This window comes from Cordyceps javanica, chromosome 7 (assembly GCF_051103115.1).
Source record: "Cordyceps javanica chromosome 7, complete sequence".
NCBI classification, from domain to species: domain Eukaryota; kingdom Fungi; phylum Ascomycota; class Sordariomycetes; order Hypocreales; family Cordycipitaceae; genus Cordyceps; species Cordyceps javanica.
Genome location: NC_139301.1, coordinates 445,933 through 471,266, shown reverse-complemented (window position 1 = coordinate 471,266; position 25,334 = coordinate 445,933). Strand labels below are relative to the sequence as shown.

General features: G+C 53.0%; 6 protein-coding genes across 6 annotated transcripts; 4 read left to right on the top strand and 2 right to left on the bottom strand.

Moving 5' to 3' along the window:
- Window positions 1-2,204: 2,204 nt before the first annotated feature.
- V2A60_009668 (uncharacterized protein) lies at window positions 2,205-3,294 on the top strand (the record flags this gene model as incomplete). Its single annotated transcript, XM_083260933.1, has 2 exons — window positions 2,205-2,671; window positions 2,742-3,294. 2 exons carry the CDS (start codon window positions 2,205-2,207, stop codon window positions 3,292-3,294), a joined length of 1,020 nt encoding a protein of 339 aa, XP_083117059.1.
- A 1,570-nt stretch (window positions 3,295-4,864) lies between these two features.
- On the bottom strand, window positions 4,865-7,281 carry V2A60_009667 (uncharacterized protein; the record flags this gene model as incomplete). The annotated part of the gene is made up of 4 exons (XM_083260932.1): window positions 4,865-5,238; window positions 5,295-6,832; window positions 6,906-7,117; window positions 7,237-7,281. 4 exons carry the CDS (start codon window positions 7,279-7,281, stop codon window positions 4,865-4,867), a joined length of 2,169 nt encoding a protein of 722 aa, XP_083117058.1.
- Window positions 7,282-8,579: 1,298 nt separating this feature from the next.
- On the bottom strand, window positions 8,580-9,863 carry V2A60_009666 (uncharacterized protein; the record flags this gene model as incomplete). Its single annotated transcript, XM_083260931.1, has 3 exons — window positions 8,580-9,273; window positions 9,333-9,762; window positions 9,845-9,863. The coding sequence occupies 3 exons, from the start codon at window positions 9,861-9,863 to the stop codon at window positions 8,580-8,582; spliced, it is 1,143 nt and encodes a 380-aa protein (XP_083117057.1).
- Window positions 9,864-14,163: 4,300 nt separating this feature from the next.
- Window positions 14,164-16,272, top strand: V2A60_009665 (transient receptor potential ion channel family protein; the record flags this gene model as incomplete). The annotated part of the gene is made up of 1 exon (XM_083260930.1): window positions 14,164-16,272. One exon carries the CDS (start codon window positions 14,164-14,166, stop codon window positions 16,270-16,272), a length of 2,109 nt encoding a protein of 702 aa, XP_083117056.1.
- A 5,513-nt stretch (window positions 16,273-21,785) lies between these two features.
- Window positions 21,786-23,589, top strand: V2A60_009664 (dicarboxylic amino acid permease; the record flags this gene model as incomplete). The annotated part of the gene is made up of 2 exons (XM_083260929.1): window positions 21,786-22,168; window positions 22,257-23,589. 2 exons carry the CDS (start codon window positions 21,786-21,788, stop codon window positions 23,587-23,589), a joined length of 1,716 nt encoding a protein of 571 aa, XP_083117055.1.
- A 264-nt stretch (window positions 23,590-23,853) lies between these two features.
- V2A60_009663 (dihydroorotase) lies at window positions 23,854-25,211 on the top strand (the record flags this gene model as incomplete). Its single annotated transcript, XM_083260928.1, has 5 exons — window positions 23,854-23,984; window positions 24,053-24,065; window positions 24,155-24,529; window positions 24,589-24,797; window positions 24,872-25,211. The coding sequence occupies 5 exons, from the start codon at window positions 23,854-23,856 to the stop codon at window positions 25,209-25,211; spliced, it is 1,068 nt and encodes a 355-aa protein (XP_083117054.1).
- Window positions 25,212-25,334: the final 123 nt, after the last annotated feature.

Sequence of the window (25,334 nt, the reverse complement as noted above, 5' to 3'; positions counted from 1 at the left end):
TCAACGCCAGCAGTGCTCCGCGGGCGCCTATGTCAATGGACAGCGCGTCATCAACCTCCGCAGTAGCACCCGCCGTGAGCGCCGTGACGGCGTCTTCCTCGTCTCACAGCCGCCCACGCCATGTACTCGCCGTCAAAATTTCCGCGAGCCCTCAGACTGTGCTGACTCCGCGCTCTGCCTGCTTTTGGCTCAGCATTGCTTTTGGCTTGGCGAAATACACAAATTTTGACTGCTTTGGCGCAAGCACAGGGCATGACCAACGGCCGAAAGCTGTCGCTGGTCAGACATGGAGCAGCCAGACTTCCGCCACCGCAACTATCGAAAACGGCTTCACCAAATCACCAACTGGAGGAGAGCCACTACTTGGCCACTGCTCAAGTTTGTCAGTGTAGTAAAACTGGCAAACTGATAAATCATGCGCATACTACAGTATCATACATTTTTTGGAAGAGCAAAACAAGCACGAAGCACGTGCCAAGCTTTGGTAATATTTTACAATAAACAGTTCTGTTAATAATACATTTGCATTCTGCCATGTATGAGCTCAAATCGGGCATAGAGCCATCTATCGCCTTCAGTGGTAAAAAAAATCCGGTCCAATTCAGGAGAGACATATTTGATCATGTTGTATTACTGTGCGACTTGGTTCATGGTCACTTCATATTGGGCCTGCTTCTCATGAAGATCCCAAAAATGTGGTTGGCGTGCTTGAAGGTACGAGCAGTCTGTACACGTTGCTCGGATACACCAGCTAATTACGCGTCAGTTTGCCTTGGGCAGCTATATCGGGCTCACAAAGACCTCGTTGGGCTATATGTTGAACAAATCTGTGCTGCTTGCTCATTCTGCAGTCCTCAAGTTGGTGTCCTCTGTGAACAAGGGACTGGTCAGCGCTGCCTAGCTGCCTGCCTGCCTCACCTACGTTATCATAAACGTGACTGTCTCTACTGCTCATGTGAGTCGATTCTCACCACACTTGTGGTATCATACAGAATGCAAGAGTGACACCTCGCGCTTTTGCGAGCCGTTGCTGCTGGATGTCTTTGTTTGTCACGGTGTGGCAGATGACCTCGCAACGCAATGCGGCGCTGTCAAGATCAAGTATGCGACATCACATCCAACGAATAAAAGTGAAGCTGGAAAGTTCCTTGGGGATGGACTGTCTGGAGTGCTTGCCCCTCGACGACGTGTGCGACCCCGTACGGTTGCCTCTTTCCCGGCGGCCTTGTTTAGGTTGCGTGTCACGGCACGGACAGCTCATCGCAGCAGCATCCAGGCACCGCTGGCTAGAAAGACGCCTTGACGATATTGCATGATGGATTCCAATACATATGACACGATGGCCGTGACCCACGCTTGCCTGGAGCTGGCAGGAATCCTTGCCCGAAATGTGCCACGCGTAAGCCACGCAACAGCCGCAAGGCTGAGAGAGGGCGTGGCACAAGGCTGCAGTCCCTCGTGCATTTTGCCATTGATCAAATAGCAGCGCAGATGGGGACTTCTGCCTTGAAGATCCTAGCCTGAGGAAGCCATGGCCCAGGACTTTGAGAAGCATCGTCTTGCTCTGGATGTTACTGGCGGTTTTGGACGGTACAACCTTGCCCCACCCGATTCGCCGCCGTAGCTTGCACGAGATCAGAGCCAATGAGTCACCAGCATCCTGGCTCGTTAAGGCAAAGAAGAATCCCAGAATACAGTCATGGCCGATGGGTGCCTAGCCTACTCCGAATATAATAGAGTCTAGGCAATGCCTCGTTTTGGGAAGTCGAGACAAACACTGAGAAGGAAACATCGCTAAGTAGTGACAACTGCCAACCAGTCTTCGAGTTCCAACAATCCTTACTAAGCACATCACGTGCTTGATCTTACTAATCGCCACTTTCGGTCGAATCGAGCGTGTTTGCCTTGGATCTCCATTTCAACCAGATTTTTCAGGCCACGGTCTGTCGCGATTCAAATCCACATCCCTACTAACTACGTCTTGACGCCGCTTACACCAAGCCAGCGTCCATCAAGGCGATTTGTCTCGCCTCTGTACTATACGATACCTGCCTTTGCGCGCCTCTCTTTCACCTGCTGCTCTGCGCGAATCTTTGCCGGCCTGGTTGCACCCAGCGTTGTCTACTCCGTGCCCGAGTTTTGCCGGTTTTCCGTCATACAACCCAGCGCCGCGCGCGCCCGTTGGTCACACATCGTTCGACATCATGAGTGTCGCATACGAGCCCAGATCATTTATTCATGAAGGGGCCTACCCTCCCATAGGCGACGAGCACGACCATGGCGCCGATCAGCGCTTTACCGACTCCGATGTTGCCGAGCACTTGAGCCATTACACCGCCGATGCCGCCCTGCTCCAAGATGACCGCGATGTCATGGACGAGCGAAGCATCCTGCACGACCCTTCGGGCGGCCCCGACGGCACCCGAATAGACCTAAGCGCGGCAGACTTCCCGTCACCCCTCGAAGTGACCATGTCAGCCCCTGACATGTCACCCGCGCTTCCCGACAGTAAAGACCCGTCGCCCGGCGTTGAGTCCCTGCCGTCGTCGCGCATAAAGCCGATTCCCAAACCCTCTCGCGCTGTCACCAAGCAAGCTGATGGCAGGTTCCACTGCCCGCTCGACGACTGCAAGGAGGAGGTTCGAGCGTTCTTGCGCAAGTGCGAATGGAAGTAAGCAGCCTCAATAATCATTCTTTGTTTCCCACTTCGCAAGACGTACGCGCTAACTGTAGCCTCGCAGCAAACACATGGACAAACATGAACGACCCTATCGCTGCCCCGCCGAAGGATGCGAGAATCTTCCCGGCTTCACATACTCGGGTGGGCTTCTCCGACACGAGCGCGAGGTGCATAACAAGCACGGCGGACCCAAGAACACGGTCAACTGCCCACACCCCAACTGCAAGCGCCACACCGGCAAGGGCTTCTCTCGCCAGGAAAACCTTAACGAGCATCTCCGACGCGTGCATACGAACCCAGACGGTGCCTCCCCGCTGGCCGCCGACTCGACCGCGGCTTCGCCCGACGGGAACGACAGCGAGCGCTCTGGCGTGAAGCGCAAGCGCCGGTCCAGCGGTGGGCCCGCTGTTGCCGCCTCGGACGAGGTCGCCGAGCTCCGCGACGAGATCAAGCGCGTGCGCATGGAGAACGAGAAGCTCAAAGCCGACATGGAGCAGCAAGGGCAGCATTCCCTTGCCATGATGGCGCAAATAGCGGAACTCCAGGATGCGCTCCGCCTCGGTCACGGCCTCGGCGGGCACGGCCTCGGTGCTCCGACTGCGCAAATGATTTGAGCGAAATTTTGACGACGAACATGTCGACAAATGTTGCGCGACGAAAGACGATAACCATCCATAACAAAAAAAAAATACCTGTACTCACTATTACGAATTTCACGCAAAACAACCATACCCTCCTCTTTCACGAAGACTGCATTTCAGCGGATATAGACTTGGTTACACTCTCCTCTTTGCGGAATGATTTCTTTTTTTTTTTACCCTGCAGCAACTGTAACGATATTTCTCCGGCCTCGGATCAGGGTACGACACGCTCTGGCCAAATTCATTCCACTCACACTTTTCGATCGCAAATCTTTCTTCTGGCTCCATCGTTTGTTGTTTCCCTTCAAGAGTGGCACTGTTCGGCCGTTGTCTCTTTTTTATTTCCTCTTGCTGCAAAACATCATTGCGGAATGATGTCAGACCCTGGCAGCTGGCGCTACAGGTTTATTTCCTTACGATCAGGTCCAATGGCTTTACTTCATGAAGCGAGCTCATTGAAAGACGACACCCCCGCTTGCTTCTCGCGACTGCCGTGCCTTGTTACCCTTGCACTCTTTTCCAGCTTTGCTGTGAAAAACTTGTACTTGTATTATACTCTCCCTCGGATTCTTCTTGCCTGGAATCGGTGCAGACAGGGAAAGCGAGGCACGGTCAGGCCATCCTGGAGCATATCGCACGGTCTTCACAACATTCGGTGTACTCTTAGTCTACTTCCTCCTTTTTATTTTTGGAATCTTCTCATTTCTGCCTTGGCAGAAAGAAAGGTTGTACACTTGTTTTAATATTAGACATTTCGTTTTTCAGAAAGGCAAAGAAAAAGAAAACTCGACGAATGATGCCTTTTTTTTGGACCAAAGAAGAAACGGTCGCTTTTTTTCTCCTTCGTTTTCAGTTTTTACTACACGAATAGAGCGATATGAGCAGATGAGGTTTGGGGGCGGGGACTGGATGCGTTCAAGGTTTCTTCTGAAGGAAGCAGAAGAAGAAGAAGAAGGAAAGGATAGAATTCTCCACGACACAGGACAGCCAAGGGGCTGGGGACTTAATCATGTTTCTTCCTGTTGCACATATTTAGGCCGTCCCATTATCCTGTTTATATTATATAGAAGCTGTGGCATTCACGTCGCAAACAGAAAAGACTCCTCTTATTTTGACAATTGCCTAATCCTTCTTGTATAACACATGATTGGTATGAAAATGGACTGTTCACGTGGTGCAGCCCGATCTGGAGGAGATCTGACAGAAGGGCTTTGAGGAGAAAATGCAGCTCATTGCTCTTGTCCAACGAGGACCGGGGTAATCCAACTGATGAACAAAGAAGAATAAACAAAGAAAAAAAAGACAATATGTATGCAATGCTTCCCAACTTTCCCGTGTAATGCTTGACTCCCCTCTTCTCCCCCGTGTGAACACAGAATAAAAAACAATCACTGTGCTAACTTTTCGGTGCTTCCCCCATTCCTTTTGGCTTCGCTCTATGTACAAGAACCGCTTCAACCCACCCCCACTGCAACGATGCTCACAAAGGCATGCTTTGGCACGCTCGGCGTCGCTGCGCATCCGCCACGGCATGGCGCGTCACCTAGACGGCCTGGACGTAGCTCGCAGGTACGCTGGCCGTCACGCCCGCCTTTTCCACCTCGACCCATCCGTCCCCGGGGTCCTCCTTGACGAGTACGAAGCGCTCGCCTTCCTTCATGGAATGCTCAGTCTCGGTCTGCCCCACGTAGTCGTAGAGCGCCTCAACGTACTTGAGCTTCTTAGCGCCTCGCTTTGGTGCGACGGCAGGGCCCTTCTTCTTGCCCATAGATGGTGCTACAGAGGATGTCGTCGAGTTTGAGTATGTGGAAGACGGACGCGCAGGCACTGCCGAAGGGGCGCTGCTGAATTCAACGTACGTTGCGGGAACGATGCCTTCTTTATACCCGGCCCTGACCTTGACCCAGCCAGAACCATCTGAGAGTTCCATGTTAGTTGCGCCTACAAGTGACTCAGGATGACAATCAACTCACCATCTGGTTCGAGAAGTACAACCTCCCTTCCTTCTGTTACCGTAAGTTCATCATCACCGCTCGCTTCAAACGGGTAAAGCATTTTGCCCTTCTTTTCCGAGCTATGGCCATTTGAATGGGCAGCCGATTCTGTAATGTATGCAGCAGGCGGCGGTGCAACCACCCGGTTCCTACGCCCTCCGGTGGGATTTGGAGACGGGCTAGGCTTTCTGGGCTGTTCATCTTCCGCGGGAGCCTCCAGCGCTGATCCCGAAAACGAACGGCGTGCCGATCGGGAGCTCAATGAATTCATAGTATTGGATCTGCTGAGGTCTGGCAGCTCGGCCACGTGTGTAGGGGCCGCGGCAGACGTTGGCGTGAGAAGTTTATTCGCTGCTTCCTGACGCTCGGCTTTGAGCTTCTTCTTGTCTTCTTTGCTTTGCTCTCCAGGGCAGTCGGCAGGAACCTTCATTTCACATTTACTGTGGCATGTGTAACCGCAATCCCTGCAGTCAAATCCCTTGGCACTCAGCCCCCATATGCGCTCGCCGCAAAGATCACAGTTGGTAGGAATCTTGAACGTCTGGCTCTTGAAATTGTGGTTGTTTGCGCCTAGCGTTACGTCACCAACAGCGGCCGTAACTGTCGTTGTCTCGACTTCTGCCGTCATCCGCTTGCGGTCGACGCTGTGTAAATCTTGTTGCAGTGCAAATAATTGCGTGACCACTTCGACCTCATCCTTCTTCTCCGTACCATTGCGTACTTTTTGCTTCAAGTTCTTGACGGATTCAACATCGCGACGTTTGCGATCCACTTCACGTCGGAGCTCTCCAAGCTGCGATTTGGACTTGCTCAGCACATTTCGCAAGTACACCTTTGCCGGTTCGTCTACTATCATGAGATTATCGTCGTGCCAAAGAGGACTCGCTTCGAAGGTGTTGTTGACCGGCTCCTGAAAGCTGCCGAGGTTGTGCCGCATGTACATCATGGAGTCGAGATGAGGCTGGTTTCTGGCAATTTGCTGGGTGAGGCCCTGCATCAGCTGAGCGCCTTGCTTCATGAGCCCCTCTTCAAGCTGGCTTGCAGCTGACCATAAGCCATTGAGCTTGAGTATGCGAAACTCGTTGAGATCCTGTAAACTATCCATGACTTCAGGGACATACTCATGATAGTACATCTCTTTTTGCTTGTTTGTGACATTGATGGTGATGAGGTATGTATTCTTGGCGTTGTTCATTTCAATGACTTGTTGCTGGTAGGCGTTCTGCGCCTTGGCCTTGTCATAGCTGGACTCGGACTTTTTGCGCCTGGCCTCGAGCTCTGAACAAGTAGTGTCGTACTTGCCCTTGATCTTGCGCAGGTGGTCGTAGGAGGCGTCTCGCTCGGCGGTGAGGTGATCGGCGTAGTCGGAATGGCCTTTTCTCAATTCTTCGAAACGCGAACCATAGTACTTGAGCGGCTCGGCGACTTGGGAAATAAGATTATTGGCGTAGGTGTCGTGCTCGGCAGCTCGGGATTCGAGGGTCGTTAGCTGCGTCGCCCAGGTCGTCACGGATGCACTGTAGAAGGGACACGAGTTAGCATCAGGATCGGTGTGCGTGCAGGTGTGCGGTCGCTGCCACAGGCCATTACCTTTCGAGAGAGCCCGGCGTCAAGCTCGGCGTATCACCAACACTCAGCTGAGACGTCTTCTTGTTCTTCTTTTCAAAGTACTTCTTAGCGAGCGTGGCTAGCTTGGCGCTGTATTCCTTTTCGATGGCAGCGCGTTCGCGGTAGAACTGTTGAATGTCCTCTAGCCAGATGATCCCGTGGCCAACCCATACGTTTGCGCCTTTGAAGCCGTCCTGGTGGGGAAGGTCAGTACGAGCATGATACGGCGTCAGCGATTTTAAAAGGCCGTGCTGCACATCGCGGCCATAATCTCCGGCATGATTCGACACGGCAGGGCAAGGGGCCAGCTCACCTTGAGCTCGGCGCCAAAGGTCGGCATCGCCTCGACTTCGGCCATGGCGCAGAGTGGCGTAGGAGGAGTTGCTCGCAGCGTGCGGGTAGACTAGATTGGGGGGCACATGCAGGTGTCGCGAGAAGTGAGCCCGGCACAATGAGTGTTCGAAAACGGTATGAGAAGCGGTAGAGGCATGAGAGGGAAGCAAGCAAGCAGGCGGGCAGGCGTGCAATGGCAACGTTGCTCGCCACGAGAAGCGGTTCGTGGAGGATGCGTACGTAAAGTTGGCGCTGGAGGGGGTGGGTGGGATGTAGTTGACTAGGTAGGTAGTGGCTCGGTGAGGCGAGGCGTGCATGAGGCGCAGTGGTGGGAGGAGGTACTTTTTGGCAGGTGGCAGGCGGCCTGAAGAGAAGGTACTCTGTACGTTTAGCAGGTACTTGAGTAGTTGCCAGGCTAAGTTACTTATTAGTACGGTCAACAAAGGCTGCTGGGTGGTGACACTTGCCTGTAACTTGCCCAACGCCCGGCGCCTACTAAGGTACTAATGGAGGGGCTGAAGCCTTGGCCCGTGGCGCGACTCCAGTGAGCTTTTACTAACTGCCAAGACCGAGAGTCGTTTACGCAGTCCACAAAAGATTTGGAAATTTATATAGAGCCGAGGAATGTACAGGGGTAACAGTATATAAAAAATTGATATCTGTATATATACAACTTGTAATTTTTTCGAATGTCGGGTACAAGTCCACTGCGCACTTGCATCAGGGCCACGCGCTCGTGGTACAGTGCCTACTAATACTGTCTCTTACTGCCGGTACATTGCTTAGTAGAAGTGCCCGACAAGTACTTATACTTCCCTTATTAGGTATTGGAGACATCGCTGCGTGGGCTTACCGCGTTGCTGCGATGGCAGGGCCTCTGCCTTGGGATGATTACAGCGGTAATTTGCCTGTCGACCAGTCTGTTCACGCGCACCCGTCTACAACTAAACTGAGAATGAATCTTCGCTTGCTGCACATGTATATCGGACATTTCAATCAACAACGACTCTCCAAGTGTATGCCATTTCAACCCGAGTCTCCCTCTAGGCAGACTGGGCCGATACCAACACGCGCGGAAGCAAAACTGTCCGGCACAAGGTGCTTGCTCTTACACTTTTACATGCCAGCTTGGATTGTACTTGTACCATGTTTGCCCAAGTCCGCAAGCCAGACTTGGGGCTTTATGATCAAGGTCTTACTACCCTGACTCTCCAACTAGAACATGGGCCGGGTTAACAAATGCTCAATGCCTTGCGTCACTCCGGACACCGGGCACCGGGCACCCTGAGGAGGCTCTTTGCGGCGACGTTCTGCTACCTGCCTTTAGGACGGAGTAGGCTCATAGAAACAATCCTCCCATCCTGTTTCGCCCGACCGCCAGAATTCCTTCAATTTTTCCAAGCACCTGTACGTAGCGGTGTCAGTAAGGGGGCGGCGCCAGATGGCGTACATGCAATCCGCGACAAACTGCTGGTCCTCCGCGGCATCAGTCCCAGCGGCCGAGCCGACCCCGGCAACGATGAACGGCCACTGGATCGAGGCCGTATCCTCCAACATAGGATACAGTTCCCTCAAGCGCTGCGTGAGCCTCTGCCTAAGCCTCGTACGCGAGCCATTGTCCTCAAACGCATCCGGGTACACAGCTAGGACAGTGGAGCGAGGGAGAGACAAGATACCGTACAGCTCGACGGCGAGGTGGAAGACCTGCCCGTAGCGCCGTGCCATGGATTTCGTAGAGAACGCGGATGACTCGACCCAAGCATCGAGGTCAAACTTGGCAATGTCTTGGAACAGAGTCCGAGCCCTGTTGGTGGCTTCGCGTGGCAAGCACGAGTCGTTTGCAGCGTCAACCCGTAACCGCGTAAGATGGACTACAGCAATGTGCAATTCCGTAGGGCATGGCATAACAAGCGAAATGGAGTCCCCTAGAAGAGTTCTGAGCTGATCATCTGTATAATGGTAATACCCCATGACCTGTCGTTTAGCCGGACTCGTCGTATTCACTTGGATGCTATGCCTGATACAAACGAGGACCGTTAGCTGGCGGGAGAGCGCAACCTGCAGTTCAGAACTCACATCAGTATACCAGTAAGAGAGCTTGCCATTGGTCCATCCAGAAAAGTGTCGAGGCCACCACAATGCTCCACAAACGCAAAGCAGCCATTCATGTGAGCTTGCCACATGAAGCCATCCACCATGACATCAAAGTTGATAATCGCGAGCATATCATACATGGTCGCTAGCTTATCGCCCCTATTGATTGCCGAGTTGAGGTGCCTGAGATGCTCCAGTGAGTAGCGTGCGTGGTTGGTCCAGAGATTGGCAAACGCCGGCTCTTCGCCTCGTCGCAGCAGCCTGCCGCGACTCGTGGAGGCGGCCGCAATCACGTCACAGATGACACGGCATATAAACGTTCCGGGGAACCTGTTCTCGGTAGTACGAAAGGTGAGCGGTTTTATCTCTTTGATAGAATTGGCTTGCGCTGCTGGCCAGACAACGACGTAGTCTATTCAGGAAGCGTTACGATTTGCCGCGCCAGTCAGTTACAGACACACGAGCGACGGCAGGCTCTTGACGGCTTGACTTACAGTATCGTACAGCCTGCATAAAATCCCACTGAGGGGGGGTAGCCTCGCTTGGTGGCACCAAGGTCGTCAGTCCTCTCGGGTCCTGCGCCACATCCTCCAGCGGCTGCCAGCGAAGAACATATTGACATGACCGCTTCGATGTAGTGCATTTTTTACACACGGGGTGCGCCTCATCGCATTTGATTCGCCGTTGCCTATAGTGGAAGCAATCCCGGAATTCAAATCAGTACGAGAAATGGTGCAGGTAGCCACAAGAGTGCAGGGAACGCTGTACGAACCGGCAAGTCAGGCAGCCCGTGCGGACTCTGCTGGTCCATCGTTTCTTCCCACCACTGGCAGAGGGATTAGGCATAGTAATCGTAAGTAACGCGATGACAATCAAGAAGTGGTGTGCAACGGCTGGGTTGCAGCAAAGAGGCAGAGAGCTGGGCCACTGTGATAAGGCTGAGATGGCTCTGAACCTGGCCAGGGAGTAACAAAGTGTTGAATAGCGCCAGCTGCACAAGCGCTTTTCAAGTTCCGAAAACGAGCAAGACCAGTGTTCGGTCTATATGGTCAAACCCGTGAATATAAGAGCAGAAAAGGTGTCCTGAATGTGCCGTAGTGTAAGCAGCATCCCCGCAATACAGAGAAGCCTGTCGCCGGGTCGGATTTAGAATATCGCGCGGCAGGGTAAGCTGAGCCTGATTTGCTTAAGCGTATTGTCTTCCTTGCACAGATTTTCGGCTTGTGAATAGCTGATTGGGGTAGCCTAATCCTGTTCTTTTACGGCGGTGGGCCGTATGGAATCACATCAATCACGCAGTTCTTGGTGTGAGACCAGGCCGGTCACTGCAGCTGCGCCACGACAGCCTGGGTCACAATCCCTCGACTGTACGCGACTCGGGCTGCGCCGCAGACGAAAACTCTATCCACCATCCCCAAAGAGACGAGATCGAAGTCTGCATCGTGTCGCCATTCCACTTTCGCCCGCCCTAGAATGCCCTCGCCGAATTGTGACCGCCTCCCCCCCTGCCCCGCCCCCTTTCCCGCGGCGGAGCGCCATTCGACTGTCGTAGGTGGCCACGGTTTGGTACCTAGCAGTGGACCTGCGCGGGGCCGTAATCCCCTTGGCCCGGTTGATCATGTGCGGAACGGAGTCGCAGCGATGTCGCGTTGAGGTCCTCACGCAGTGCGCTCAGGCAAGTATCGTGCGTCCGAGGAGATATTGTCCCTAAAATGTCTCTAGAGTGCCCCCGGAAGAGGTAGACGCGAATCGCGTGGGTGGGTGGACTTGGACGTAGTATTGAATATCGATGAGGAGAGGGACACTCCTTGGCTGCAAATATGTTCATTTGCCTTGATGAAGCAGCGAGCAATGCGAACCTTTGTCCATCGGTCTCGATGATACTACCTGAAGACTGCGTTTTCAGAAAGACGACCTATCCTTCTCGTAGGGCGGTTTCTGATAGATGTGACTGATTTTGGCCGCGTTTACACCCGCATCGTGAGCTCATTCATACACGACCTCGGTCAATGACGCTGAGACGATGCTCATGGTCGTCGATTAAGCTTCATCTCATGGCAACCACGTCGTGATTGTCGCTCAAGTATCGCCGTGTCATGCAATGGAAGTACTCTTTCAGTCATCTTCGACTCTGCCGCCTGGGTAGCGGACGCGACAGGACGGCCCATTGTGCCCGACGACAGGATGACGTGTAAATGCTCCGGTCCCTGGGAACGAGATTAGGATCCGGTGCCTACCAAAGGCAAGACCCCTTTTCAATTGGTTTGTTTCATCCTCCACGTAGACAAGCGGTCAGACTCAGAGAGCAGCCAGGTTGCGAAGTTGGTGTGGCGGTACAATATGACATTGCCGTGAAGACTGTTGCAAGTCGCGAGATAACTGTGTTGGCTCGGTAAGTTTTGGATTACCTTTGCCTATTGATGATAAAATTGGCATCGACGAATCAAAGAGTGGAAAGCAACGCTATGCGAGGTCTTTTTATTTTCTTGTAAAGGTGCTGTCGTTTCCTAGGATGATGGTGGTGCTGGCTGGTACTTTGTACTCTGATGAGACGGATTCGCCTTGTCTTGGACCAGCTAGACGTGGTGAGGTCGCCGGTTACTATTAAGATGGGATGCTGTGGGTGTTGGACACGGGATGATTGAACCGTTATGTATCGAAAGAGAAGCGGGGGAATGATGGATCATCTTTCTTATTGTTCGGCATCTGCTACACGTCTCTGTTAAGAGAACAGAAGATTGATAGGTGAAGCCGTCTAAAGCGGAGCCCTCATGCAAGGACGTCAGGCGCTAACACGGCTTGGTGGATTATTAGGGGACCAGCAGGAATCAGGAAGGCCAAGCCGGCAGGCCGGAAATTGCATGATGTATCCGTACCCATTCATAACGTGGTAGATTAGCGGCAGGCTTTTCCGGAGACAATAGTTGTGCTTGCAAATATTTGGCAAGTTGTTTCAGGGAGACTACTCGACAAGATGGCAGAGTGATGACAAGAAACAAAACATTTACAATGCTGCTTCCAGGGTTGGCCTGCCGGGGTACAGTCGGAAAAAAGTTCTTGCATGAGACTACAGCTAGAGAATTGAGTTCGTACCTAAGTATCAGCCGACCTATGCAGCTGAGGCTATGCTACCGAGCACTACCTACCTAAGGTATGTACCAGCACTGTTGAAACAGTGGTCGCAGTGCTGTACTGATATGCGCTGTACAGCCGATGTCTCAGCTTGCGACGCGTGTCAGTGTCCGCTTGTGAGAGAACTTGCTGCGATGGATTAATAAGTGTTGTCTGAAGAACTTGAGCAGTAAAGGCGCGAATTAGTACTTCGCGGCCCCGTCAGCTGCAGCCCATGGTGGTGTGGTTTTTAAAATGAAAATTGGACTTGGCAGCTTCTGTGGCTGGCTATAGGTTCCAGCGCGAGCCTGCCCCAGCCGAGTGTTTACGGGCACTTCACGGAGTACTCGGCGGATTTGATAGTACGGCCCTCGTATTGCTAGGACGGATACATGGCTGGAGCGTGTCTGCGTGTCAGTCGGAAAAAATGGAATTACCGGAATAGGTTAGCGTGGTGACGTTGAGTGGGGATCGCCGGCCTTAAAATAGGACAACTATACGTAAGTAATCTGTAGTTGACTGGTCGCTGGCAGCCAAAAGCCAGGCGCCAGGCGCCAGGTGGGCAGTGCAAGGCCCGGAAAAAAAAAGAAAAAGGAAAAGAAGGACAGAAAGCAAGCGAGGAAAGTGGGTGGTCCAGGGGAGCCGAGAGACAATTCAGGAGACTTGCATACTCGAGCGTGAAGAGAGCGAGAAATGCGGAGAGCTGGCGCGTCCTTTGTACTGATAGCTGGTATGTTGCCGTGGCGGCTGTTTTTGGTTGCTTGTCGGAAAGTAACTAGATGACTGTGAATAGTTGGTTTCCAGCGAGACGACTGCTGTTCCAGGTACCTCCCGGGGGGGTACGCAACTACAATGTGCGCTGCAAATATTGGGTTTCCAGTGAGACGTCCCGCCGTGCCAGGTGAGTTCTCATTCCACTGACAAGCGTACCTGTGTGTACCCTCTCCCCTTCAGAGCCACCCGTAAGTAGGCTGTACCTTGGGCACAGGTACACTCCCCACTGTAGGTATGCGCTATAACATGATTCATCATGCCAGCCCGTATTCCCAACCGCCAAGTATCATAGTGGGCATTTCAGCGCCCCCAACCACTACAATGCAAACGGGCAGGGCAAACCACAGCAGATCATATCCGCTGCCTTACCACCAACCAGCCTCCCTGTCCTCGCCGTAACTGGTACCAGTACTTGCACCCAACTGTCGGCCCAAACTCAATCTCCCCGACACAGCCCATCTCCGTTCCCCTTTGCTTCATATTCTCCTCGCGTCGTTGGCTCATCGTTTCTCCTCTTACCTACTCGTTTCAAACCTGATTTCCTGCGCTTCGACCCTATCCGCTCGCTTTACTTTTCACCATTGTACTTTTTTTTTTTTTTTCGCAGCCGCTGTCTCCTTGTTCAGGCCTTGTCAACTAGTTACCCCTGCTCATCGCTCAAACACCCGGTCGCCCATCAATCGTTGCATCGCAAACCCATCCAGAGGACCCGCTCCCGATACTTGGACGGAACCATCGCACCCGGCGACGCTTCATTGTTTTTGCCTCGTCCATCATCGCCGCCGCGGCACTCCATCTTCCGTCTCATCGCTGCTCGACCATCTTGCCATGCGCCTTTTGTAATTCGGATTATACTCCTAATTTTCCTCCGACTGCAACCGCCATCATCGACCGCCCGCCCTTCCGACTGTGCCGCCCGCCGCCCAACATGGTGTCGTTTCGTCGTGCTGCCCTCGCCGCCCTGGGCTACGGCGCTACCGTGCTGCCCCTCGTCGATGCCTCGCGCGTTCTCATCTCCAACTCACTCAACACCTGTTCCGCCGCCTCTGGCTTTACCGCCAGTCTCTTCAACGTCAAGTATGACGCTGACACCGGTTTTGCCGACATTAGCATGACCGCCACCTCGACCATTTCTGGCAAGGTCATCTTCTACGTCACCGTCTCGGCCTATGGTTATCCCATCATCGATAACAAGGCCATCGATCCTTGCAACATCGAAGAGCTCAAGGGCATGTGTCCTATGCAGGTCGGAAAGCCTCCTCAAGATTTCCGTCTTGATATTGGCAAGAGTGCCCCTATCCCTGGCATCGCCTTCTCCATCCCCGATCTCGACGCCACCGCCAAGGTCCGCGTCATGCTTGGCGATGATGAGGTCGCTTGTCTCGAGGCCAACATCTCCAACCAAAAGACTGTCGACACTGTCGGTGTCAAGTGGGCCACCGCCGTCATCGCCTTTCTCGCCCTCATCTCCTCGGCCGTCCTCAACAGCCTGGGCCACGCCAACGCCGCCTCTCATGTCGCCGCCAACTCTCTCTCCCTCTTTGGCTACTTCCAGAGCCAGGCCATGGTTGGCTTGACTGCTGTCAAGCTCCCTCCCATTGTCCGCGCCTGGACCCAAGACTTCCAATGGACCATGGGCATCATCCGGGTTGGTTTTATGCAGGATATTTTTACCTGGTATCAGCGCGCTACCGGTGGAACCGCCGCCACCATTCTCGACTCCATTCGCACCTACTCCGTCCAGGTTCAGAAGCGTGGTCTCGATCTCGCAAGCAGTGGCCTCGATATGCTTCCTGAAAGGGCAGTTAGCCTCGTCCGTCGTGGCAATATCAAGACCGGCTCCGGGACCTACCTAGTCTACGGTATCCAGCGCGTCGCCTTTCGCTCCAAGATTGAGACTACCAACCTCTTCATGACCACCATTACCTGGTTCTGCATCCTTGTCATCTTTACTTCTCTCGCTGTCGCCGCCTACAAGGGCATCCTCGAGCTCCTGGCCAAGAAGGGCACCGTCAAGGGCGATCGCTTCCTCGAGTTCCGCAACGGCTGGATCACCGTCCTCAAAGGCATCATCTTCCGTCTTACTCTCCTTGGCTTCCCTCTCGTTACTGTCTTCTGTCTCTGGGAGTTTACACAGGCTGATTCTGCCGCCTTGGTTGTTCTTGCTGTCTTCTTCCTCCTCGCCACCATCACCACCCTGGCTTTCGGTACCTGGAAGGTCATCACCATCGCTCGCCGCTCCATCAGCCACCATAGCAATCCCGCCTACATTTTATTCGCTGACCCCAACGTGATCAACAAATGGGGCTTCCTCTACATCCAGTTCCGCGCGTCGTGCCACTATTTCATCGCTCCCCTACTCGCCTACACCTTCCTCAAGGCTCTTTTTGTCGCCCTCGCCCAGAAGAGCGGTATCACCCAGGCTATCGCGTTCATTCTCCTCGAGGCCGGTGCTCTGATTGGCGCGAGTGTCATCCGCCCCTGGATGGATAAGCCCACCAACACTTTTAACATTATGATTTGCGTCGTCAACTTCATCAACGCAATCTGCCTGCTTATCTACACCAACGTGTTTGATGCGCCCGCTATTGTCGTTGGTGTTTTTGGTGTCATTCTCTTTGTTCTCAATGCCGCCTTCTCTCTCGTCCTCCTACTCATGGTTATTGTCTCGACCGCTTTTGCCGTCTTCCGCAAGAACCCTGATTCACGCTACCAGTACATGGGTGACGATCGCGCCTCTTTCATGAAGTCCAACACCCAGCTCGATAAGTCCAACCAGCTCGACGACCTCGCCGCCGTTGCTCGCGGTGACAACAAGTCGCGCGTGTTTGACGATGAAGAGTTCGAGCCCAAGCCTCACAACCACGTCCTGGGTTCCCTCAACAATCAGTCACAGCGCTCTTTCGGCCGTCATTCGCCCTCGCCCTCGCCTTCTGGGCGGCCAAGCCCGAGCTTGGATCCCAATGGCCCTACCCGCAATGCCCGACAACAGAACTCGAGCAGCCCCTGGCAACGCGGCGCCGGGTACGACGGCTAGACCTGCGTATCGACAACAATAAAGAAATAATAACAAAGACATAAAAAAAGAGACAAACACTCACCCACACACTCTCTTTCTTCATACCGTAAATAGGGTCGCGGATTGCACTTTGGAATGTTTTTGATTTCGGTACTCCTGGGCTGGGGTTTCTTTCTTCTTTGTTCTCGGCAACGTCACGAAGCTCGCACAGGAAAAACAAGAGCTTTTGGGAAAGCATGCTTTTGTTGTAATCATTTTGTTCCCAATGGCCAGTAGGCGTCTTGCCAAATTGATGTATTTTTACCGTTAAAGTCATTTGCAACATCTGTGAACATGTGTGCCGTAAATATCTTTTTTGTATCGAGTGTTGGCCACGCAGAAGGGTGGGCTTCATCGCATGTCATTCGCAAAGCATCGAGGTTGTCGTCCCGGGATGCGTACCGGCCAAGCCCTTCTTTCAGCCGCTGCATCCACAAACTCCCCCTGCCGAGAGTTTCTTGGGAGCAAGCCACTCTTGGATATCAGTAGCTGTCAGGCGCGAGGCGCCGACGCCACGTCTTGGCTGTCTCTCGATCATCAGAATGGTTTGCCTGCCAGGTGGGTGGCAAGACAGACAGACCGCCGGTACTGTTCAGCACAGAGCCCACAAACAGCTAGAATACAAGGCCTTGCCCTTTATATCATAACTATGCAATAAATGCGGTAACTCTTTCTACTTTCTCTTTTAGTATCTACTTGATTATCATCTATAAAGGACTTTTGTAGCGTTTAGTCTGCCTTTATGAAAAGTAAACTCGACCTCGTGTTCCGGCGGTCTATTGCCACCCGCCGGCTTGCCTACCGTCTGCCTCGCCGGTTTTTTTTTTTTTTTGTGAATTTTGCATATGATTGTGTTTTTTTTTCTTTTTTTTGACAACAAAGAGCAACATGCTACATTTAAGCAGTATCCCAGTCAATATACCAAAAAGCCTTGACATGTTTTTGGGCGGCGCGCGCGCAAAAGATGGAGGGCGGGGGGAATCAACGCCACAAATGGCGGGCGAGCTGATAAAGTGTCCAGTCTTGGCTGCCTGCTACATCTGAAACAATCGAACCGAGATGAAGAAAAGTTGTAGCAGATTCCGAATTTCGGGACATGCTGGGAGAATATGCTGTGCGAAGCATTCACTCTTTGGTCAGGGCTACTACCCTCGGAAGACGGCCATCGTTTGCGTCGGGGGTTCATTCTTTGTCGTATTCATCTACATGGCGACTGTTTTTAAGCTGCGAATGCAATACTGTGGTTGGTAGTGTTCAAACTCTCAAAGAACCCTCTTCAACACAGCGTTCATAGCTCACAGCAAAATGGTACGGTTGCGGGCACTGATGGTTCTTGCCAGCAACCCTGCACCAGCAAATCTGGCGCTCTGCTTTGCGTATGATGGAGCATAAAACGCATACCTCTGTGTGCTTCGGTTCTATTAGATTCTACAAAGGTTGGATTGTAAGTCTTTGGTTCATGTTCATCAGACCCATGGTAGGCCGACTGAGAGAATTATTCGAATGCCATGCATAAAGGCCTGCGTGGTATTGAACAATGTGCAGCCCTGTGCAAAATAAAAATTGTGTTATATATCTCTGGCTGTGCTACAAATTTATCAGTCCTCTTTATAAATGTTTTTGTTTGTCTTCTTGATTTGAAAACGAAGTTTACTTGTAGAACAATCCACGTGAAATTCTCAACCTATAGCAGGGATACTGCACTTATACATCCACCCAGGAGCGAAGAAGCCCGCGTGGCACCCTTGCATGAAAGGACCTCATTGTGTAATTCAGAATTTTTCTTCTTCTTTTGCTTTTCTTTTTTTTAAATTCTCGGTCTCGCATCATCAGTGTAACGTCACAAGATTGAGGCATTGACAGAGCACAGTGGTTCACCCACATGCGTTCAAGGCAGGCACACAGCCTTGAGTCTTGCCCGCCGTGATGACTATGGAGAAGCGAGCCCCCCTCGAGTATAACCGGTCAACCCTGAGGTATAATCACTGTTGAGGCTCTGGTTGAAATATAAACTTGCCGTTATCGCACACGAGCATGTCCAGGTGGTGGCCGCAGCCTGTGAGGCGTAGCAAAAAGGCTGGACACGGATCGGCGCCCCCTCATGTCAATTTCTCGGGGGGGAGCGCGTCCGTTGCACAATAGATGCGCAATTTCCATGTTGCTCTGGTAGCCCGAGAATATCCGCAGAACTGAGGCCGCAAGTAAAAGGGTGCACGCGTAAACGGCTGGCTCATCTCTTTGCTCAGTTGCACGAGAACCCAAGGGCCCTCCGAGCGATATGATGCGATCAACCGTGAGGCATCCAATGATTGACGCAGGTTACAGGCTTGTACTGGGCTTGGTTGCCATTGGTTGTTTGTACTCGTGGCAGCCAGAGTACGAATTAGCATTTCCACTGTTTTTGTCCAGAAGACGGGGCCCCAGGGACTGAATCACGACGTGGCGTGGGGCAGCATCAATGTATCCGCGCCATGACTGTTGGCTGTTGGCTTTGACCAGCTGACATGCCAAGTATCTGTCATTTCGTGCAGGCCAAGAAATAGAGACGCGGGGTACCACAATAAAGAGGAGCCCGAAACGTATAATGCATCCACAACACTTTAGTCTACTGATACAATACGGACGTTTCGTGGCTACGTTTATTAAACCTCAAAATTCGCTTGGGTCATGGCTAAGCAGCTACTTGAAGCTGAAAGACAGGATCGGTATTGACAAATCGCCCTGCTACCAGTAGTCTGCACTTTGGGAAATCGAAACGAACATCTACTCTCCCCGGAACAAGCAAAGATTGCAATGTAGAAGGTCTGCTCTCATCTTGGCTCCCTCGTATCATTGCACTCAATCATGGCTCCAATTGGTGCTCTTATAGCAGTGACGTCGTTGCATATCTTTCTTACGGCCACTATATCCTCCGTCTTGCGGTCCATTCACTGCTACAACGACGCTCGCTCGGATCTAGTCCGGTGGTATTGACCAGGGCGACCACGGCTCCGTCACGGAGAGTATTCGTGAACGGCAGTTGGGGAATCCGGACGTGTCGTGAGCAATATTTCTCCCTTGTTTCTCTGTTTTCCTCACCCCGCGGGGTAAAATTCCCCGCCCAGTCTCAAAGTAAGTATCAGTAGGGCCCCGAATCCGGCGCTTGGGTAATTACGGGATAGATGGGGAACGGCAAGTATAGTCTCACGGTATACGTCCAAAGGGCTGGAGAATATCTATACCGCAACGAACAAAAAAGCAAAGTTCTGTTTGTAATACCCCAATCATACTACCCAATAAACAACAGGCGGCAAGTCGTCACAATCGGTGTACACGCCAACGATGGTGCTATCAAAAGAATTTGGCTGCTAGCGCCTGCCAAGATGTCAGTGGTTTTTGTAATTCCCTCATTTGTTGGCACTCGGCGAGTCATCTGCCCTCACCGACAGGTTCCTGGAACAGGAGCGCGGCGCCGGAAATCTGGCCGTCTGCGCGTAATGTTTAGTAGCATTAAAACCACAAGGACAGTGGCTGCGACAGATGGCGCGGCGCCGCCATGTCACCCCCCAGAAGAATGCGGGGTGGAGCGCGACCGCATTGTTCTGGAAGCCTGAGAATCCACTGATAACCCTACTAATGAAGCTTAAGCTTTTTTTTTCTCTCTCTTCGTTAGCGCGGGAGCTTGGAGAACCCTTGCGCCTGGTCCGTTCTTTCTGAACGCAGAGAGAGGGGGGGAACAGGGAGTACGGCGAGGCTGTCGAGGACGGGGGCATGGGGGCAGGATTTTCTTGCTCTTCCATTGCTTCTCCACAAAGCTCACGAGTAATCTGTACGGCGGGGTTACTGGTAGACTGTAACGAGGTGGCTTTTTCCATGGCTTGGGAGGCGCTCGGTGCTCGGTGCTCAAGCGCTGAGGGGGAAAAAGAATCCTGACGGATTACCGTGCGTGATGGTGAATGGCGACTCGTCGGTCCCTTTCCGCTTGGCAGATGGGCAGCCACCAAATCTTACCCGCCAAGGGGACAAGGATAACAAGCAGTACTGAGTACTCCGTACTACTGAGTACTGAGTACTGGCAGGCTAGGCCCTGCCCGGTCCATAATCGTGGCTTCTCTTGTGCGTCGGACAAGCAGCAACCGGGCGGAGGGTGGCACACCAGTTGGGTTGCGAAAGCAGCTCACTTGACCAAGCTAGCGCGAATCCTGCCGTTTGGTAAACGTAGCATTTTTTTTTTATTTCTTTATTTTTTTTTTCGGTTTTCTGCCTTGCAAGTTCCAATACGTTTTCAGCTGGCCACCCGAGCAGGGCAACAACCCGTTTCGCTCTCGGCCGTCCACCACCCACCGCCCGCCCAGATGGGATGTCGCGAGATAAGTACTCAGTAACATGCGGCCTCTCTGGGTGCCCCCCCCCCCTCTCTTCCGTGTCATTTATCTTTACCCCATGCTCCTCAGCCCGTATCAGTAAAAAGAAGAATACTCAGTAGATAACAGCAACTCATTTCTGGGGCCAGACCCGCGCGAATCCTGGGCCATGTACGGAGTACCCCATCCTGGAGAAATTGCTTGGCGAGAGCGGGCGCCGCTTGGGGAGGTGGATGGGTGGGTGGGTGGACCGGACCAAAACGAGTAGGTCGACAACAGCCATCCAGCCAGCCAAGCATCAGCATCAGCATCAGCATCAGCGAGGGCGCCGGGCGGGCGGGCGGGCGGTCGGACCTGGATGAAATGGCTTCTTTTTTTTTTCTTTTTGGCCACAGAAAAAGCCCCCTCCGCAGTGGCGGGGGACGCCTCACGGAACAGCCTGGTGCAAATCTGTGTTTCTTTTTACTTTTTAGTGGCAGAGATTGAGTGTGCCACCGGTGCCCTCCGCCGCCGCCGACGCCGCCGCGCCACCACCGAAGAAGGCATGGTTCCGCAGGGTTCCGCCGGCATTTCAACTGGTTTGACTGGTTCTTGAACTTTTGGCCTAACCGTCATTCGCCTGGTGGGTGCCAGCATGAGTCGGGGTTGCCGTCCAAAGTCGGACTAGTCTTTGCTCTTGACTTATCTCTCTCTTTGCGGGCATGAACGACATGGGGGTTTGGCCTTGCACGCGCCAGTTGATGACCATTGACCATCACTCCGCATGGACAAGGTTGCGTCCTTTCCCTCAGCCGTTTTTTTGGCTAGGGTAAGGCGACACACGAGCTCAGGCTGCTCAGCTGAAATCAACACTAACTAGGTAGCCTTGGGGTAAATCCTACAAAAGGTCCTCTTACTCCCGCCCTCTTACTCCTCACGGGAGCTTGCTTCTGGACCTGTTTGTATTCTCCTTCTTGTCCTCGTTCTTCCTTGCCTTTTTTGCAACTCATTTTTTCCTTTTTGCTTCAGAGGCTTTTCCACGAAAGAAGAAGGGAAGAAAGAGTACTACTTGACCATTTTCTCACCCAACCGCTACTCAACACCGTCCGTATATACACACCCACACCCACACGCGCACTCAACGACGCCGTGCCGTCAACACACATCACCATGAGTGACAAGGACTACGTCTACGGCGGCGACGTCGGCCACAATGAGAAAATCATGGGCCCCGACGATTCCGGCCAGCAGCGCATCCGAGGTCTCGAGACGGACCCCGACTCGATGCTGCACCGCGGTCTGAAGGCCCGTCACATTAGCATGATTGCCATTGGCGGTGCCCTCGGAACCGGCCTCATTGTCGGCACCGGAAAGGCTCTCGCCCAGGCCGGCCCCGGCTCCCTCTTCATCTCGTACCTCTTTGTCGGCTGTCTCGTCTTCATGGTCATGGCCGCGCTCGGTGAGATGGCTGCCTGGATACCCCTTCACTCTGGCTTCACGGGCTACGCTACGCGTTACTGCCACCCGTCTCTCGGATTTGCTCTCGGCTGGTGGTAAGTGAACCTTGTGTTTTCTTTTCTTTTCTTTTTTTTTTTTGGTGCCTCGCCCCATCTCTCGTCACTAGGCTAACCTTTTTATCAGCTATCTCATGAAATACCTAGTCATCACGCCCAACCAATTGACAGCCGCTGCCCTCGTCATCCAATACTGGGTCAAGCCCGAAAAAGTGAACCCCGGTGTCTTTGTCGCCATCTTCCTCGTTGCCATTATCTGCATCAACTACTTTGGTGGCATCAAGTTCTTTGGCGAGTTTGAGTTTTGGCTCTCGTCGTTCAAAGTTATCGTCGTCATTGCCATCATCCTCTTTGCTCTCATCATCGCTTGTGGCGGCGGTCCTAACCATGATGCGACCGGCTTCCGCTACTGGTCCAACCCTGGTGCTTTTGCTGAGCTCAAGGGCTACTCGACTGGCTCTCTGGGCCGATTCTTGGGCTTCTGGTCTGTCATGGTCAACGCTACCTTTGCTTACCTCGGTACTGAGCTTGTCGGTGTCACCGCCGGCGAGGCCCAGAACCCACGCCGAACGATCCCCAAGGCCATTCGTTTGACCTTCTACCGTATCCTCGTCTTCTACTGCCTCAGTGTCCTTCTGGTTGGCATGATTGTGCCCTACAACTCAAAGGAGCTCGCTTTCGCCAACTCTGCGGCCTCTACCAAGGGTGCCTCTGCGGCCTCTTCTCCCTTCGTCGTTGCTGCTCAGCTCGCTGGTGTCAAGGTTCTCCCTCACATCATCAACGCCTGTATTCTGGTCTTTGTCTTTTCGGCCTCCAACTCCGATCTCTACATTGCTAGCCGTACCCTGTACGGCCTCGCCTCGGACGAATCCGCACCGGCAATCTTCAAGCGCACCGACAAGCGTGGTGTCCCGTATGTCGCCCTCGGTACTGCCGCTCTCTTTGCCTGCTTGGCATTCATGAACGTCAGCAGCGATTCCAAGGTTGTCTTTGGCTATTTCGTCAACCTGACAACAGTTTTCGGTCTCCTGGCATGGATCTCGATCCTTGTCACCCATCTATACTTTGTCAAGGCCCGTGAGGCCCAGAACATCCCCAAGACCGCCATGCCCTTCACCGCGCCCCAAGGGTACTGGGGCAGCGTCGTCGCGCTCTTCTTTTGCTGTCTTATTTGCGTGACCAAGAACTTCACCGTCTTCATTCACACCAAGGACACCAAGTTCGCTTACAAGGATTTCATCACGGGCTACATTGGCATTCCCTTGTACCTCATGTTCTTGTTCGGGCACATGTTCATCACTAAATCGCGCGGTGTCAAGCCTCACGAGGCTGATTTCTACACTGGCAAGAACATTATCGATAATGAAGAGCAAGAATACCTGGAGAACCTGAAGCTCGACCGTGCCCAGAGCAAGGGAGCACGCAAGTTCTACCACCGCTATGTGTCATGGCTTTTCTAAGTAGTACGCATAGTTTTGATGTAAATGATATCCAAATATAATGATGTTAATAGTTTTCATCTTCCGTTTTTTTATAGAGAGAAATTGCCTAAATCGTGCCGAGTAGAAATGGCAGAATTGTATGAGTTGTAGATGCGCTGTGGGACCTCCACGTGATGCTGAACCAATTTTCAAGCCGCTTGCGGGACAACTGCACAGACTTGGATTGGGAATATCGTTGCACATATTGGTCAGTAATACACCAAGTTAATCGATCCCGATACAATGGATCTGAAGAACATACAACGCATCGAGCTGCCCGCGACAGCGGATATGCATGTCCATCTGCGCCAGGGCGACATGATGGAGCTTGTCGCGCCTACCCTTACGACAGGTGGTGTTGATACAGCCTTTGTGTGAGAACTTGAATCTTCCGTGAAGATGTTCCAATGCTTTTAGTCACTAATTAATACCAATCATACAGTATGCCTAATCTGGTACGTCTTGCTCCATGCCGTGCCTTCTGGGAGCGGTTCTGTGATCAGAAGTTGTAGTCTCGCGGCGGGGTCTGTGCTAACGACCGCAGGTCCCTCCTGTGACCACTGTCGAGATGGCGCTCGAGTACAAGGAGAAGCTTCTCGCCGTCAACCCCAATGTCAACTACCTCATGTCCCTCTTTCTCCATGCCACTGTCACGCCCGACGTGATTGATCGGGCGGCTGCCGCCGGCGTCACCGGCGTCAAGCTGTACCCGCAAGGCGCCACCACCAACTCGGACAACGGTGTTGCCGACCTGAAGGCTTTCTACGACACCTTTGAGGCCATGGAGAAGCACGACATGGTCCTGAACCTGCACGGCGAGGCCCTCGAGGCGCTGGCTCCCGCCGGCCTGACCCTCGAGGAGGCCTTTCTTCCCACGCTCAAGAGCTTGCACGAGCGCTTCCCCAAGCTGCGCATCATTGTGAGTCGACAAGAGATGCACGAGGTTCGAAAGCATTGTGGCTTACCATGTACGTACAGCTGGAGCACTGCACCACCTCCGCGGCCGTGGAGGCCGTCAAGGCGTGCGGCCCCAATGTCGGTGCTACTATCACCGCCCACCATCTGTATCTCACCGATGCCGACGCCTGCTGCGATCCCTTTGCTTTCTGCAAGCCCATTCCCAAGAAGCCTCTCGACCGTGATGCCCTTATCAAGGCTGCCATGAGCGGCAACCCCAAGTTTTTCTTGTGCGTCTGACAAACTGCTGCTTCTAAAATGCCATCATACATATATAAATGCCCCGCTAACCACCAGCCTGTAGTGGAAGCGACAGCGCCCCTCATCCCATCCAGAACAAGACATCGGCCGAGCAGGGCAAAGCACCCGCCGGCGTGTTCACGCAGCCCTACGTGACCCAGCTCGTCATCCTCGCGCTGCAGGAAGGCATCGAGCGCGGCGTCCTCACCGACGCCGACGTCACGCAGGAGAAGCTTGAAAACTTCCTCAGCAACAACGGCCGCGCCTTTTACAAGCTGCCCCAGACGACGCGCCGCATCGTGCTGGAGAAGAGGGAAACGATTCCCGCCAGTGTCAAGAGCGCTACCGTTGAGGTTGGCAACTCACGACACGGCGATGAAGTCTTTGGCCTGCGTTGGCTGTGATTATGGAGTATAGAAACGGAGTTACTAAAAGTTACACAATGATTGAATGAAAATGAGTATATCATGAATGGCCCAATAGAGCTCTCTATATCGATTGTTTCTGCCCCCGTTTGCGAACCTGTC